The sequence below is a fragment of the Nipponia nippon genome, unplaced genomic scaffold (assembly GCF_047370975.1).
Source record: "Nipponia nippon isolate SJK-2023a ecotype South Korea unplaced genomic scaffold, ASM4737097v1 scaffold_4, whole genome shotgun sequence".
Taxonomy (NCBI): Eukaryota; Metazoa; Chordata; class Aves; order Pelecaniformes; family Threskiornithidae; genus Nipponia; species Nipponia nippon.
Genome location: NW_028262358.1, coordinates 27,053,950 through 27,070,709, shown reverse-complemented (window position 1 = coordinate 27,070,709; position 16,760 = coordinate 27,053,950). Strand labels below are relative to the sequence as shown.

The 16,760-nt window shown below is 44.8% G+C and overlaps 1 protein-coding gene across 1 annotated transcript in view; it reads right to left on the bottom strand.

The window, feature by feature from the left end:
• Positions 1-16,317, bottom strand: part of EML4 (EMAP like 4) — a 167,695-nt gene extending 151,378 nt beyond the window's left edge. The window contains exon 1 of the mRNA XM_087774918.1: positions 16,027-16,317. Coding sequence (XP_087631044.1) covers positions 16,027-16,051 — 25 coding nt within the window. The 5' untranslated portion in view covers positions 16,052-16,317. The remainder of the gene's footprint in view (positions 1-16,026) is intronic.
• Positions 16,318-16,760: the final 443 nt, after the last annotated feature.

Sequence of the window (16,760 nt, the reverse complement as noted above, 5' to 3'; positions counted from 1 at the left end):
TCCCTTCGTTCTCCCTAGTGCAGCAGCACTGTGAAGGAAGACTGCAGTACCATCTTTCTCCGCTGTCAAGTATGCTGGCAGGATGATCATCACCTTTCCCTGCCTCCTCTTCAAGGATCAGAGTGTAGCCTTGCAGCTAACAGCAAGAATAGTCAGGACCCACCTCAAGAATTTTTCAGCAAGAACTTGAAGTTAAATGGCAGTCAGTGAAAAACAGAAAATAATATTCCCCAAGGAACAAAAGTTTAAAAGTCTCCACCGCACAACAGAACATCTTCACAGATACTATGGGGGGTGGGGAGGAGGAAGTTCTACAAAATTCTATAGTGTTGGTATTTAAAAAACAAACAAACAAACAAACCTAGGTATTTATAGTGAGGAGCAGATGTTATGGCGGCCTAACAGAACAGGAAGAAAGAGGAGTTGCTCTGCAGAGCACCACTCCAGCCAGCTGCAGCTTGTCAGCATCCCAGAGACACTTCCCAGAGAGTAGCCGAGGGTGGCTCCCACAGCCTCTGATTAGAGCCCTTTCTTCCAGGGGCAGACGTCTGCCCTTTCCTTCCCTACTACAACACTGCTTGTTCACAGCAAGCCAAAACTGCATTTAGTATCTGGTGATTAACATTACCCCTATTTGATTCAAGCACACAGAAGTGTCTGCTGTCGCACGACCCATCTCCAGCTTCCCTAGACACCACTTAGGACCACATGTGCGGTGGGATTAGCAAACAGCCATAAGGATGGTTTTCATCTTGAGCAACACCTTGAGGGTCTTCCCCGAGATGGGTTACCCCAACCCCAGTAGGGACCCAGCTCTGCTTCCCAGCACGACAGTGCCCATGGGTAGCACGTGGCTTAAGGCCACTGACCAGCCATTCCTCATGGAGCTTAGAGGAGAACATTGGATACAACATGTACTATGCACTGCACAGAAGAGGGGACATTAACACATACACATCAAAGCCGATGAAACAGATGATGAAAATCCCTATGAAATGGTTATTTCTGCACCCCTATTCCACAATAGAGAATGATGCAGATCAAAAGCAGAAGCTGGTACCCAAGGCTGTTCAGCCAGTACTGCAACTCAAGGGTTCGTAACACCCCAGGGTAATTAAGCTGATGAAGAAGAGTTAAGAGTGAACAGGCAACTCTTAGATGACATCAACCCTACCCATTTTTCTTCTAAAATTACATACACAAAGATCATATGACAGTACAGAAGAGTTGTTTGCCAAAATGTCGCTTCTTGTTCATCTTAGGCAAGTCACTTCTTTCTAGTAAAGATTTCTATCTTCTTTTACCTGTCAATTAGTTTAACTTTGAAGGTATTTGAGTTTTAATCTGTACATTGTTGCAAAAGACTTGTAAAGAGCAATATGGCAAAGAGGAAAAAAGCTACTTCAAAGTTATCTTAGACTTTCGCAAAACCAAACTACATACTGCAATGCAGAAGATAATCAAGGCCCAATAATATTGAAAAGAAACTAAAATATGTATTAATCATCCATACAAAAAGTACCTGAAAATAATATATCTGTAATAGATATATATGTCTATATTATATTGATAATATATATCTATTATATATTGTAATATAATAGAAATATTTCAACTGAAGAATGCATATATACTTTAATTATATTATAGGAGCACTATGTAATGATTTTACGCTGGTTTTGTAGAAGACAAAAAGACCTGTTGTTGATGATGCTGAAAATGTAAGATATTACCAGGTCCAGAACAAACTGTAATGGCATTCTTTGAAATGTTCAGTTATAAACCAAAAAAGGCCAGACTTCAGTCCCGTTAAATAAAACCTGGGCGGGAGGTGGTGGTGGTTAGTATACACACACACCAGAATATGGAAACTCCCCAATTAGTTCTGGAAACAAAAATAAGGACTATTCAAATTTTATCTGTTTGAATTAACTCCAACTGAAGGCTGAAAGGCAGATGTAAGTGACCCTATCAAACACAAATCCACACATACCAATAAATACAAATACATGCTATACGCTGCAAATACTCTACTCATGCTTTCTTGTCAATTCCCTTTTGCTTTCTCACAATTTCCTTTGTCATTTTATCTATAGCTTTGAAAAAAGTACCTTTGTCGTCTATAAAAAGCAAACAGCAAACGTTGCCATTAATTCACAAAAACAGTGGCCAAGTTAGAGTCCTTTTGCTGGTAAAGCTGCTATAGCTATAGCTATAGAAGAGGAAACTGAAATTTCTACTGCAAATAATAATTACATAAATGCAGATAATTAAAAGCATGTTAGCAAGAACCCCTACACACATACCTGTATTATTTAGCTAGGCAAGAACTGAACCGATATCCAGACAGCGCACAAACAGTAGGTCTCATTTTTATATTTCTGAAGGTTTCAAATCACCATGTTTAGATATGCTGAGGAGGGAAGAGGGGGAGGATGATCAAATAAGTCAAGTCCCACCTGGGGTTCAAATCTCACCTGTACAGACATCACCTCCCTTCTTTACCTTTCCCCAGCCCTTACCCCGAATTTGTAAGGCTCAGGGGGAGGGAGCTGTGTCCAGCTCTGTCGGCACGGGGGCAACAGGGACTCCCTGCACCAAGATGAGAAAAGTCAGAGAAGGAGAGCAGGACAAGAACAGGAACGGGGTCTCCTTCAGGGGAGGGAAACAAAAGGTAAAATCTCTGCTCTGTCAACACCAACAGGACTTTTTTTATCATTATTATAGCCAGAATTTTGTTATTATTATAGCCAGAATTTCAAATGCATAGCTTACAACCCATAAATATCTGAGCTAAAGGAGAGATGTTTAACTCATTGATGGCCCACACTTTCAGTACCACTTAAAACAGGAAGACCTGACAAATAAATGGGAGGAAACGGAACGAATACAGGGGCATCAAAGGTCCAAGCCCCCCTGTAAAAGCAATAGGAAAAAATGCTGAGCAATCCCTGTGTGGGGGGAAGCTGCCCTTTTGCACTTCATCTGGAGATGCTCTCTTGCTCCATGCACTAAGCAACTTGCTCGCTCTCACAAAACCACTCCTGGCTGGTCCCAGTTTCAGAGCACACAGGCACGGCAGCGCGCACCCAGCAGCTCAGGGCCTCCCTGCCCTCCCACAGCTCCAGCCATCTTCAGGAACAAGTCACATATTAAGCTGCAAGGCTTTGTGCAGGTACAGAGAAAGAGACGCTGCTTGCACAGCTGGCAAGCTTTACATGCATGTGTTTTGAAATACCTTAGCACAGTAGTAAACAGCTTACACTCTTCATTGTTGAGACGGGTGACCACTTCAACATTTGACTACTAAAATTCAAACTAAATACTCTCCCAACCCCATATTCCTCTAAGAGCAGAGCACAATACACACATACAAACACTTTTATGTTAGCAGGACCGTAAGCTTTGCACACACATACAAAATGAATGATCGAAAAATCTGTTCAGAACTCAGATGACTTGATATAAAAAAAAAAAAAAAAAACCATGTCTCATACCGGTTCAGAAAATAGGATGCCAGATTAAGTCCCGCCCAATACCATAAAACTCACTGACAAATTATCCCAATGAAAAAGCAACATAAGGTTCCCCCAAGCGAACCATATTTTCTGTTTGCTAATGCACACCAGGACATTTAACCCAAAAGAAACCATTCTGCAGTACACCGAGATCAGAGATTGATGACAACTGCCAACCTGATGCCCACAGCTTGAATACCTTTGCACCAAAGTTACTTTGGTAATACATCTACGCAGAACAGACCCTGCATGTACCTTTCATTCTTCCAGCCAGCATTAAAACACTCCTTAAAAGTTCGCAAAGTGCCTTTCGTGGGTTCCAGCGCAGAAGAGGGATCGCAGCAGCCTCTACGAATTTGAGCCAGCCTGCGCCCTGCCTCTCTCAGGGCTGGAATTCAGGTTCCCACCAAGGCACACAGCCACCTGGACCACAGCTCTGAGCTCTCATTTTAGGAAAGGGTCAGCAGTTTTACTGCGAAAGGGCGCACAAAATGAGGTAAGCAACAACTAGCATGTTGATATCATAGAAAGCATTGCTGGCCTGGCACAGAAAAAGAAACAAAAAAGCCAAACAGGTTAGGATTTAGGTTGGAAATATTTTTAAAATAAAACTTTTAGTAGGATGTTTACTGACGCAGCAAAGCACAGGATCCTATTTCTCTACTTCAACAGCAACAGAGTGAAAAGGAGAACCATACGTCAAGTTATCTCCAAGACTAATTGTCCACAACACACCCCAAATAATCGCAAGACCCACAGTGACAAAGCTGTTTGGCCTACAAGCCCAGAAGGGCATGCGACAGCATAACAAGAGCTACCTTCTCTTACAGGTAGGATTCCTGCAAATATTAAGCCTAAACATATTAAATTGTCACGCTCAAAAGACCAGGACGGGAGGGGTTTTTCCCTTCTGTGCTGTACACTGTATGTACCTAACAGTTCTAAAGAAGTAATTGATGCAGATTATTTAGCTCCCTTAACCTGCATCAGTATCTTTCCCACCTCCTCTCTCCAATGCTAGCACATATAATCAACAAGACTTTTATCACACTGAAATCTTTAAGCAACTCCTTGGGTATATTTGCACTGTTAATCAACTGCAAATAGGTACTTTCCATACAGTGCATCTTAAAACAAAAGCTTGCACCTGCAACAGAATTTAAATAACTAACAACTATTAACATCTACAGGTTTGGCATCTAAAAGTGAAAAATGGAAGTCTATTTTAGAATTAAATTTGTCATTAAACACTAACTTCTAGTATATATTTTTCCACATCATGAATAAGGTTAGATTATTTTTCAGTTCTTGGCTGCGGTTGTTCTAAACATCAGAGATTATAAATTTGCAGATTGCAAACTTAGATCTATTTTCTTTGCCTCTAAATGAGCTAGCACGGAAAAGCTTGAGGCCAGATGTTAATCTCGCACAGAAATTAATTGTATTCCCCGCACTTTGAAAGTTTTCAAATCAAATCATAAAAATGTATATCAATTTGTAATGCAATTACTGACTAATGCACTGGGTAGACGTCAGAGATGCACCACCTGAGGCCCTACTGCACTTGGGGGTCAGCAATCGCGCCCTCCCAAACCCACCACGGCACGAGGACACTGCTCCTGACACAGCAGCTCCCAGCTCTCTTGGCCCATGCATACAAGACATCCGAGATGATTCATTTCTGCACCTGTGTTCCTGCATGACACTGTAGCCTCTGAAGAAGGCACATCGCTGACACTCCCTGGCTTACGATCCACAGAGCATCCCAGTCACCCCGCCATACCCGTACCACTTGGTGAGCATGTTCACCTCCAGAACTGAAGAGGGGACCTCCAGTGCCCTCGCTGGCACTCAAGCAGTAGTGGATATGGATACACAGCCATTTAATGCTTGCCCCTGACCATTCGGGTTAGCTGTATCAGCAGACAGCACAGGAATAGCGCCATACTGGAGCATCATTTCTAATGAAACACTAGTAAGCCAGATCAAGTGCTCAGAAAAAAAAGAAGTTTTTTCCAAGAATCAGAATAGTTCACGGTTTTCTATTACTATGCTGAATTCTAAGTTTCTCTATGTTTAACGGGAAAACAAACAACTTTTAAAAAGCCATTCTAAAAATATTTAATTAAAGTATTTTTTCCCCTCAAATCACCCACCTCTTTCTCTCTGGAGCCACTAAACACTTCGTAGCTATAGCTTCCATTAACTTCACAATACCAATAACACATGCATGTTCATAGGGTTGGGTGGGTTTTTTTCCCCATTTTAGAATCAAACAGAACTGAAACAAGAAGTATAAATCAAGGCTAAATACTTCTCTATGGGAGGAAAAAAAAAAAAAAAAACCACAACAAAAAAACCCCACAGGAGAACCCAGCTCCATTGGATTCCCAAAGTCAGAAAACACAGGTTTGATTGTAGTACTAAAGAATACTATGCTGTTATCCAGAACCTGAAGTCACGAGGAATCCTATAATACCTATATTAGCCTGCCCTACAGGATTTGTCCTCATTCACCACTGGGCACACTGCACCTTCAGCCTACCACATTTCACCATAATCCTGCAACAACATGGTATCTTTGGGCAGCTCCTATTCCCTGTAACCCAGTCTGCCATGAATTGGGTCCTCAGCCACGTCAGCTACAACAGATTTCTGGTATAAGGCAAGAAACAAAAGGAAAACAACCTGGGGGAGGATGCTGCAGAAAAGGCATATATCCTCCAGGAAGCTTTTCCTGGAAGACAAATACACATACCGAACTCAGAACAAGATTTCAGGTATTTCTTAGCTTTACGCTAAATACTTGCCCAAGTTACAGTAGTTTCTGCACATCAAGCCAATTTAAAAGAAAACAATTTAAAATAAAAATGTTAACAGACAGAAACAGCATCTCCCCCGACTAACACATTTTTCATTCAAAAATAAAATTAAAAAGAAAAAAAATCACATTTCCATCAGGAATATCACACTGGCTAAATAAACGGCCTTGTTACTCTGGTTCTTCAGTGCAAAGAATAAACTCAAATGAATCAAGCTCCTAAGCACTTCACCTTATCTACCTCCAAAAGTAACTTATATATTCACACTAATTATACATTCACTCCTCTAACAAGGATTCAGTCCAAGCACTGCTACCTTTTCCATGCTAACCAACCCTTCACCCCTCTAAGCACCTTTCAAAAAATACTATGGTCATAGATCATTGAAAATACAACACAAAGTCCAAATTTGGAGAACAGCACTGCCAACAAGTCATTTCATTCTCACAGAAAAATGCCAGCCCACGTTAGGCGTTTCGAGAACAGACATGCAGAAATCCCCCCCCCAATCACCCCAATTCCAACGCACATGAGTAAAAACAAGAGGGATCTCAAAGCAGTGCTTATTACAGCTATTGCAAACCTGTCAATGGGGACTCAAATTTCTTTTATGCTTATCCTATGCAAAAAGGCAAAAAGTTTGGACTGCTTGTTATTGTTGTCCCCCTTGCCTCATGACTTTAACGGACACATTTAGAGTCCAGAAAGCAAGCATTACAGCCACACAAACCACTGATTTTCTGCTAGATCTTTCTGATGGCATTTGCACAGTACATGTTGGGAGAGGAGGCGATAGCAGCTCAATGCAGAATTTCATAGCCAAAGTCGTCATTTTCTCCTTGTTATAGTTCTTGTTTAAAAAAGCTAAGTGATACTATGCAGATGTGAGTATTGCCATGTCTCTGAACCTTGCAGCTGAAAGAGTTTAATTTATGGTTCCTACCGCTGAAGGTTCCTCCTTTCCACACCTCTCTCCGAAAACACTGGGAAGCACATTTTTAGGAATGCTCTCCCAAAATTCCATTCAACCAAATTGCATCCAAAAAAAACCCACCAAACCATAACAGTAGTAATGCGTGTTAACACATCTGAAGCGGACCTTTCTCCCAGAGAAGCCCAGACGTACGTGTGTAGCAGTCATCTCGGAACTGCTCCGACTCAATGCATGATTTCACCACAGCTACATCAAACCAGAGATGTGTGAGAAAATCTTTAACAGCAACACTTTTCCTTCCATTCCACATGGTCAGGTTTCCAACATCTACTGCTCCTGGAAAGGTCTTAGGTCAACCATGCCCTACCTAAACAATTAGGTCTACAATTCCAAGCCACTCTAAAATTTGGCTATTAGTTATAAAAGCCAGAGGTACTGCAAGATGTATAATAACAGTTTAAAAAACATGGTGAGGTAACGTCCATCCTCAAAAACTGAACCTGCAAGAAAAACCTTCACCTTCATTCTGCCATTCTTAAGCAGAACTTGCCAATGACATCTAGTGGTCTAATTAACTAAAGATCCATATAACGCACGCAACAGGAAAGCTCTTAAGAAAATGGCATGGTCTGCTTGTGACCGTGAATAAGGGAGTAGGAAACAAACCACAGCCCACCTACTGCTGCTGTTTTGTACAGCGACGGGCGCAAAGCTCGTCAGAACCCCGATATAAAAGCGACGCTCATCTTTTGTTCTCAAAAGAGGAAAAAAGACGTTCCATACAGTAAACCGTAAGCAAACTAATAGTTCTGCCATTCATTTTATGCATATTTGGGATTGTTAATTCAGTTCGCTTGTGAGTGCTTGCTTACCTCAGCAGCTGACTGAAATTACACATTTTAAAACAATTTCTACGTCATAATTTCATTAAAACCCATAAAAAGTGGTGAAATCATTACCTCTTGTGTTTGGACAGCAAATATAAATTTATCTTGTTAATAGTCATTTTCCTGCTTTTGTGTCCTCAACTCAGAATAAAGAAATCCAACTCTTTTGTCTTCAAAATTATGAAGTTCTCATGAAAAAGCATTTTCATTTAATTTAACTAAACCACATTTCTAGGCCTAACTAATTTACAGTGTCCCTTTCGGGAGCCAAATCTGGGGCTTAGAAGCATTTGTGACTTTAATTTGTCCACTGGGTTTCAAACTCTCAATTTTCCCAGAGGATTACAAAAGCCTGCCAATTTAGCTTGATGCATTAAAACTGTTTACACAAATCCAAAATACATTCAACCATAAAGCAGTTTGGTTTCAGCTTCCCCCTCCCCTTTTTCTTTTTTTAAGCCCAAAGAAACTGGCAGGAGAAGTGGGAACCAGCTCCAGGTTGGAGCACTGCATTCACAGCTACAAGATGAATTTCAGTGAAACAAGAAAGAATCAGGCGAGAGACAACAGTGACTGTTTTTTCTTTAATTTAATACAGTATCTGAAATCCATGGTAGTTGTACCTCTCCAAAATATACCTTAACTGTTTACAGAGCGTATCCATGTTGCTTCCTCTGTCGCCCCTTGCATTGCACTTTTATGATGTGTAAGAGCAATACACATGTACAAGCAGCTCCAGAAAGCTAATGAATATGTACATAAAAACAAAGAGTAAGTCTACTTCTACAATAAGACAGATTTGCACTCGAGAGTATCCTGCCTAAAAGCTGCAAGACCATGCAATCCACATCATTAGACAGGGCAAAAAGGCAGTGTAGACCATCACCAAAGAAACTGGATTCTCCAACACTTGCTAAAAAAAAAAAAAAATTGTCCTTCACAATGAACAGCAGTACAGACACTTTTTAAAAGTCAGCAGAGTAGTTGGGGAACCAGCAGTTAAAGAACATCAAGACACAGCTATATTTAGTAAACAAGTTAGGCTGAAACTATTGAGGATGAGAAAAAGAGGCAACCCACTGAGAGGCAAAGCAATCAAAAAAACTAATTAAAAAAAAAAACCAACTAGTTCATCCAACCCAGTAAGAAGTCTTAGGGCAGAAAGCTTAGGAATAACATTGTAATATTCACTGATGGTATGTAGCATGAATACTTAAAACACGGAGCAAAAAGAAAAACATATTAAATAAAAGTAAGAAGTAAAGGGGAGCAGGAAGGAGGAAGAAAAGAAAAACAAAAATCATTAAGAAAAAAAAAGAGCAAAACCAGAAGAGAAAAACATTTCATATGTTCCAAGATTTAGCAATAAGCTCAGGCCTTTACCGTCTCTGGGGTCTCGCTTCACAGCCCACCCCTCCAGCAGCACCACCCATTTACTGCCACTGGCTGTCTGCGTTACCAGCTCAGACTGCGAGCTTGCCCGTGAACACAGCCTTTTCAAATCTGAGTGCACGGACGTGCGTTTCCTAAAGATGACTCAAAACTCTCAGAAGAGCTTGCACATCACCGCGTAGTGTCTCCAGGTATCCATCCTTCAGCACCCGATGAAAGAAAACCCTAGAAAACCAAAATTCTGCATCCATTTCAACAAGCAGATGAAAGAAGAAAGGCTAACAATTCCTCTTTAAACTGTTGGTGCCTGTACTCATTTACAGAGGGGAAAAACGAGGCAAGCAGTGGCTCCACCTGAGCTCCCAAGTAGGAGTAGAAAGATTTCTTGAAAAGGAAGTTAGTGAAGCTTGCAAAAAGTTGTTTATTAGGTGATTCTCATCTCCTGAACAGAACGTCCCTACTAGAAACGCTCAACACCAGCAAGAGCAGAGAGACTTGCACTGTCATCGTACATGCCACGTGCTATAAAATTAATTACCCTCTAACACTCTTCCTATTACATTATGTGTGGGTAAAACACGAACAACATTCTTGGCCTTAAAATCGCATTCATTAAGAATTAGATTTAACAAGGACCTCAAGAGAGAAGGGAAAAACAATCCTCAATAATTGATAGAAACCACACCAAGAAGGGAAGGAGCTACTCTGAGAAGAAAGGAGCGGCATACAGATCTCCCTGTACATTACTAACAGCACAATCAGCAACAGAATGCTGCTTACAAAACAAACTGATGCTTCAGAGGACTTGTAAGAGCACTGTTCTTGATCATTTTTTCCCCCTCTTACATACCTCATGATATAAAGCACAGGAAAAAAAAAAAAAAAAATCCTTTCAGAGTCGGCTCTTCAGACAAGAGAAAACTGTCAGATAACTGTACTTCCCATACCAAAAATATTCAGTTAAAGAGTATGAAAACACACTGTGAGGCCAAAAATTCTTCTCCACATCCCAGGCATTAAAAGCCTTTCTAAAGGAGAGAGAAGAGAGTCTTTCCAATAGAGACTCCTGTGTTTGGGATTCTGTTTCTTTTTTTGTTTTTAAAAGCGAGAGTGTTACTCACAACCAGGCCAAATATTGCCAATTGCTCTGTGCAAAAAAGGGATTGTTTTTTAAACACAAGATCCTTTGCTTCTCAGCTGGCTACAGAGCAAAGGGTTCCTCCTCGCTGCCCATTAACTAAAGCCCCTTTTAGTAAAAGGTGGGCCACCGCTGAGTTTCTAAAGCAAACAGCCCGTCTTCCTTGCTGCTTTAGTTTAATCACCCCTGGCACAACCAAGGCCATCCTTCTCAGGCAGGATAGACTGACGTCCTGCCAAAGTTTTTATTTTTAAGACGACTAGCACGCTGACAATAGCGCACAGCAATCCCACGGAGAGAGCCCCGTGAGTGAAGCTGAGCTCGCTCTCGCTGTGAGCAATTGCGTTGCAGCACCACAGCCACTTTTGCAGTCTAGACAGGCAACCGTAAAACTTCACATTCTAGCCCAAATAAATGACAAATACCCCAGCTTGCTGTAGTCATTCCACACGCTCATTTTTCTCGGTACTGAACCCAGCCAGAGATGAATCACGATGCACACATGCTCCCCAGGCTCAGAGCACCGGCGACCACAAGATCCTCTCTGCTCGAGCTCTGCCGACCCCTCTAGCATACCTGCATCACGGGGGGCTTCAGAGAAGACAACGTACCGGGTTTTAGCAAAGCCACGGGTTCAACAGACACTGTTGGCTCTTCAAATGCAGAGGAGCAGCACATACTCATAACACTGCCTCAGTAGCTACCCGATGCAGACCCGTCATACCCACGAAACAGGAACGCTTTCCAACAACTTCTATACAATACCCAGTTTAAGAAATGGGGGGAAAAAAATTAGGACTGACCTACATGCCACCCCTCCAGTAAGGAGTTAGTACATATACTGCAGTTAGTAGCAGTACATACACAGTGACAGAAAAATATGGAGATCCCACATAAAATGAAAAAGTGAATCTTTCATATTGTTTCTCCAGCTCTCCCTCCAATAACATCAACAGCAGAGCAAAACATTGGTCTCTACTTAGTCATTACAGCTCTCCTTTGCCTTCTATTTCTCTGAAAAAAAAAAAAAACACATAAGCTCAACAACTCCTTTTTTTTTTTTTTTAAAGAAATCCTAAATTATGCTGCTTGCCTGAGACTTCAAGAGAAGACCGATTTTAATTTCTCTGTGAAAATATTTTCAATCATAGAGAATTTTTCAGTAAAGACTACTTCTAAGCTTCAGGGCATCCTGCACAGCTGCACAAAAACCACGGTTTGAATTCAGAAGTTGAGACTTCTTAATTTATTGTTATGAGTTACTATTCTGCCACAGACCTCATCGCTGGAGAGAGTCCTGTTGAAATACTTTATACCATGTTATAATAGGCTGGTGACAAACATGGAAACGGCTGTAGTCATTTTTTATAACGTAATCTGATGAATGCTTCCATATCTTTGTGTACAATGAGTTATTGTTACAGAGCTCAATCAGCAGAAGCTTTCTTAGAAGGGAAAACAATGCAACAGCTAAAAGCCATGGAAAACTGTCCACCAAAGAACAACTCCCACCAGCCCCAGGCAGCCGGTCATGGCTTACTCTTCATAAGCCTAAATGTAGTAGATCTCATACCTTAGCCAGTTAACCCTACAGAAAGTAAGATACATGAACAGCTTAAGAGGTGCCACAGAGAAGCGAGAGTGACAAATGCTTCATACTAAGACAGCACTGAGACACTGAAGGAGGGCATTAGCTGCACCAGAGAAAACACCAGCTCCAGAAAGTTAAGGTTTAGGCCCAAAAAAGGCATCACCCTCCAGGCTGCCGCAGGTTCACAATGCGGCAGAGCCAACCTCAGAGCTGTCAGCTACACAGTGCCACCACGTCCCCCCACCCCCGGCTGAGGGCTCCTACCGCTCCCCTCCCACCTCCTCTCACAAGCCAGTTTAGGGAGAAACCCACCAAAACTCCTGGGGCGAGCAGGAAGGCTGCAAATGAATATAATCCATGATGACATGTAAAAATCAAAATTATTGTCAATTAAACTGTCGGCCTTCTACAGTCCTACAGCCCTCTGATGGGCATCTCTGAACCAGTTCACCACGGGCTCACAGGCACCGGTGCGAGGGTGGATGAGACGCAAGGCAGTAGCCTGCAGCACAAAGAGCTTTTTTTTTTTTTTTTGGCAGAATTTTCTCTCTCGATGCTTTTGGTGGAATCAATAGCGCTTTCTTTTCCCAGAAGATGCCATCTTCGGGTTGTTTTGATCAGGACCCTAAGATGCGAGAGAACTTGCCAGAGCCAGAGCCAGACACCCATGCCGTGCTCCCGTCTCGGCAAGGGCGCAAGGCAGGAGCCCAGGCGCTCGGTCCAAGCTCCCGGACTTCTTGTTCCCGTTCAGAAGCACATTCTTTCACTTCAAGGGATGCATCTGAAAAAAGCAGATAGCCAAAATCCATTGAGCCCTCTGAGGACCGTCGTGGTGGAAATGCTGAAGGGTAAGGTGTGACCGCTCTACTTGAGAAAATAAATGGGATTCAGTAACCACTTTGCCACTGGTGAAATTCAAAAGGTACTGAAGTCCCAGTAAATGTGAAATAACTCAGTGCTTTATCAAAAGAGTAAATGAATACCTATTTCAGCTGTGCAAGTTAACTCATAATAGATTTTTTTTTTTACTTTATACAGTAATTGTATACTCTTAAGTAGAGTGCTACACAAGCATTTACTAAACCAATAACCAAAACAATTTTCTAAATTACATATAAAATGGTTTCTTTCATCTGTTTATTCTCATAAAAATTGCAATGTGGAAGCCAAAAGAAAACAGCTGCGTAAAGTATTTTCAACTGCAAGAGACATGTAAGATGGTATTTCTGCCTGTGCTGGAGGGCACAATCTGTAATAACATTTTGCCTTCCAGATAATGACAGGAGACATTAAAAGGACAACTTGCTCTCTAATAAGCTCGCTCGACTGGTTGAGCACGCACATACAAAGATAGCGCAGTTTCGCCAACAATAATTTTAATTAATTTTTACATTTTATTCTAAATTACATTAATTTATGGCCTTCCTAAAAGACGTTTAGCAGACAAGTAATTAAATTCAAGCCATGAGATTTTCATTAGAGATGTTTTTAAAAAAAACAACTCTCAGAACAATTCACACATCTTTGTGAACACTACATGCTCATTAGCAGCTAGAGCAACCAACAAGTGATTATAAATACAGAAGAGGACTAAGCATGATTTAAACCAGAAAACAAGAAAGTCGCATGAAGTTTCATGCTTCAAAGCTAGAGATTCTGGGAATGCCCTCTCCTCAGCCCAAGTCCAGAAATCCACTGTGCATCAGTGCTTGCCATAAAAGCAAAATCAAAGGCCAACTAACAGTGAATATCACAATATACAGTTTAAAAGCTTGAGCTGAGCTTAATCCTCATTAAATTCTAATAAAATCACAGTGCCTTCCTGACCAAACAGTGAAACAAATTAAAGGTCCAGATGGAGCCTCCCTTAATAAGACAAGCGGGATGCGCTGAGCAGCCGACCCCTGCTCCAGCGCAAGGTGCTGGGCCACCCAACCAGCCCGTGCCATTGCTCCATGAGCAACCTCCGCACAGGAAATTATTTCAAAATAATTGGGTTTTTTCCACTTACACCACAAAACAGTTATTTCTAAATATCCACCTCAGCGGGGCCAGTATTCCATGAGTTAAAAGCAATATCGGTGCCCTTTGAGATGGTGATCAGTTCCACTACTGGGTAAAGAGGTTCATAAATATTAACCGCGACACATCTGCATATGTCACCCACAGGCACAATCTTCCCTCTGAAAACTGGGAACAGAACCCGTACAATTCCTCCGTGTGTCGCTTTTTGATTGTCAGATATAAAATGACCACGGAAGTTACTTGAGCAAGGAGAGTACATCAGGCAGAGCGCCAAACTACCAAAGTGTACTGTTAATTATGGTGCACCAGTTTGGTTTGGACGGGTGCCCAAAATGCTGGAGTTGACATTTCAAAAACCTGAAGGGTTAGGATCACACTCAGAAGTATTTAAATGAGTCAATTTTTCCAGAAAATTGAGAACTATTCACTATTATTACAGATTTCACAGGAGTGCTGTAAAAATAAATTAATCTAATTTTTAGAGGCACAGATTTATTCTTCTGCCAAAGATGGAGCGAGGTCGATCTCGAAATGCCTGCAATAAATGCAGCAGCGCTGAAAGCGAACAGGAGGCGTACGAAGAGAGCGGCAGGTAGGCACCACACGTAATTTCACCGCGAAGTGAATCGTCAGACCTACCTTACCCTTATAATTTGCAGAAAATACATAGGAACATACGCGCTTTATAATGCTTACGTTTGGATACATTTTCAGTCCACACTTTTAATCAGGACGACTTCATACTACATGCACTCTGTCCCCCAAATCATGCAGAAAGTGGGCTGGTGAAGTATTTTTTCTTAAAGAAAGAGATGACAACTTGCCACAGCCTTATCAACACTGGAGAGAACGCAGCCTGTCAGTTTTCTGGGAATATCTGGATAAACAAGCGGTAAATATTTTCGAGCCCAGCACAGCTGCGGGCAGAGGAACCTGACGCTGAGGGAGCCAGGACTCCTCGGGCACAGGGAGGGATGCGCGGCCACCGGGAAGGCACCGACTCCGCCGCCGCCACCTGCGACGTCCCCGCGGCGGCTGCCACCGCTCCCAGCTCCCGAGGCGCGCGAGCCCGCACCGCGGCCGGGCCCCGGGGGGCGCTTGGCCCCCGCCTCCCCGGGGCAGCGGGGCGCCCGGCGGCAGAGGCGCTCCCGGGGCTCCCGCCGCGACACCCGGGCCCGCTGCGCCCGGCCGGCCGGGGTCCCTCCCACCCCCGGAGCAAAAGGGAGGGACGAAAAACAAAATATTAAAAAAAAAAAAAACGCAAAAAACAAACAAACACCAAAAACCAGCCCAAACCCACGCAACTAACTCTGGGGAAGCGCAAGCCCGCGGCGAGGAAAGAACAAAGGAGGCAAGTGCAGCCGGAGCTCTCGCAACAGATGGTTTGAAGCTGACCAGATTTCGCGCTGGCATCCCCTCCCCTCCCCTCCCTCCCCGCCCGCCGCGGCGCGGCACGGCACGGCCCGGCCCGCCCGGCACCGCGGCGCCCCCGGCCGCCGCCGCGCAGGGCAGCCCCCGCACCCCCCACCGCCGGGCCGGTCCTCGCCGCCCGCCCGGCCCCGCGCAGCCCGGCCCCGGCCCCAGGCGGCGGGGCCGCCCCCCCGCCGGCCGCAGGAGCGCACCCCCGGCCCCGCGCCGCCGCGGCAGGGCGGGCGGCTGCCGGCACGCTTGCCCCGTCCCGTCCCGCCCTCTCCCTCCCTCACGCTTCCCGCCGCTCACCCAAACTCCCGGCGAAACCGTCCATTTTGCGCGGGGGGAGGCCGGTGCCGCAGCCCGAGGCGAAGCCGCTGTCGCCGGCCGGGACAGGTTCATTCACCCGCGGAGCGGCGGCAGGCGGCGGCGGCGCCGCAGCCCGGCGCTCATGAGCCGCCTGGGGCAGCGGCTCCCGCGGCTCCCCGCGCTCGGCGGCGGCGGGAGGCGGCTCCGGCGGCTCCTCCTCCTCCTCCTGCTGCTGCTGCTGCGGGGCCGGCGGCGGCGGCGCTGCCCGGCTCCGTCCCTGCGCCGCGACCCCAGCACGGCCCCTTGTGCCGAGCTCCTCCCGCCGCCGCCGGCAGCACCGCCCCAGCGCCCCGTGCTGTCGTGCTTCCGACTCCGCCCGCCCTGGCAGCCGCCGCTTCCCCTGCGGGCGGGACGGCCCCGGCCCCGGCCCCGGCCCCGGCCCCCGCCGGCGGGCAGCCCCGACCCGCCGCCGGCTGCGGCTCCCGCGGCCCGTCCCGCCCGCTGCTGCTGGCGCGGCGGCGCGGCTTGTGAGGGGGCTGCCAGCAGGAGCGGGGGGCGATGGGCTGCTGACCGCAGCTTTCGGCCGGGGGCAGCGGGGGGTGCCGGTGCCAGGCCCCGGGCTTCGCCAGCGCACCTCCTCCGGGATAAGCCACCGAGGAGTGACATCTGGATTTACGTTCAGAAGTTTATACTTACTATAGGGCAGTTTGTGGGAGGGTTAATTGGACGATTTA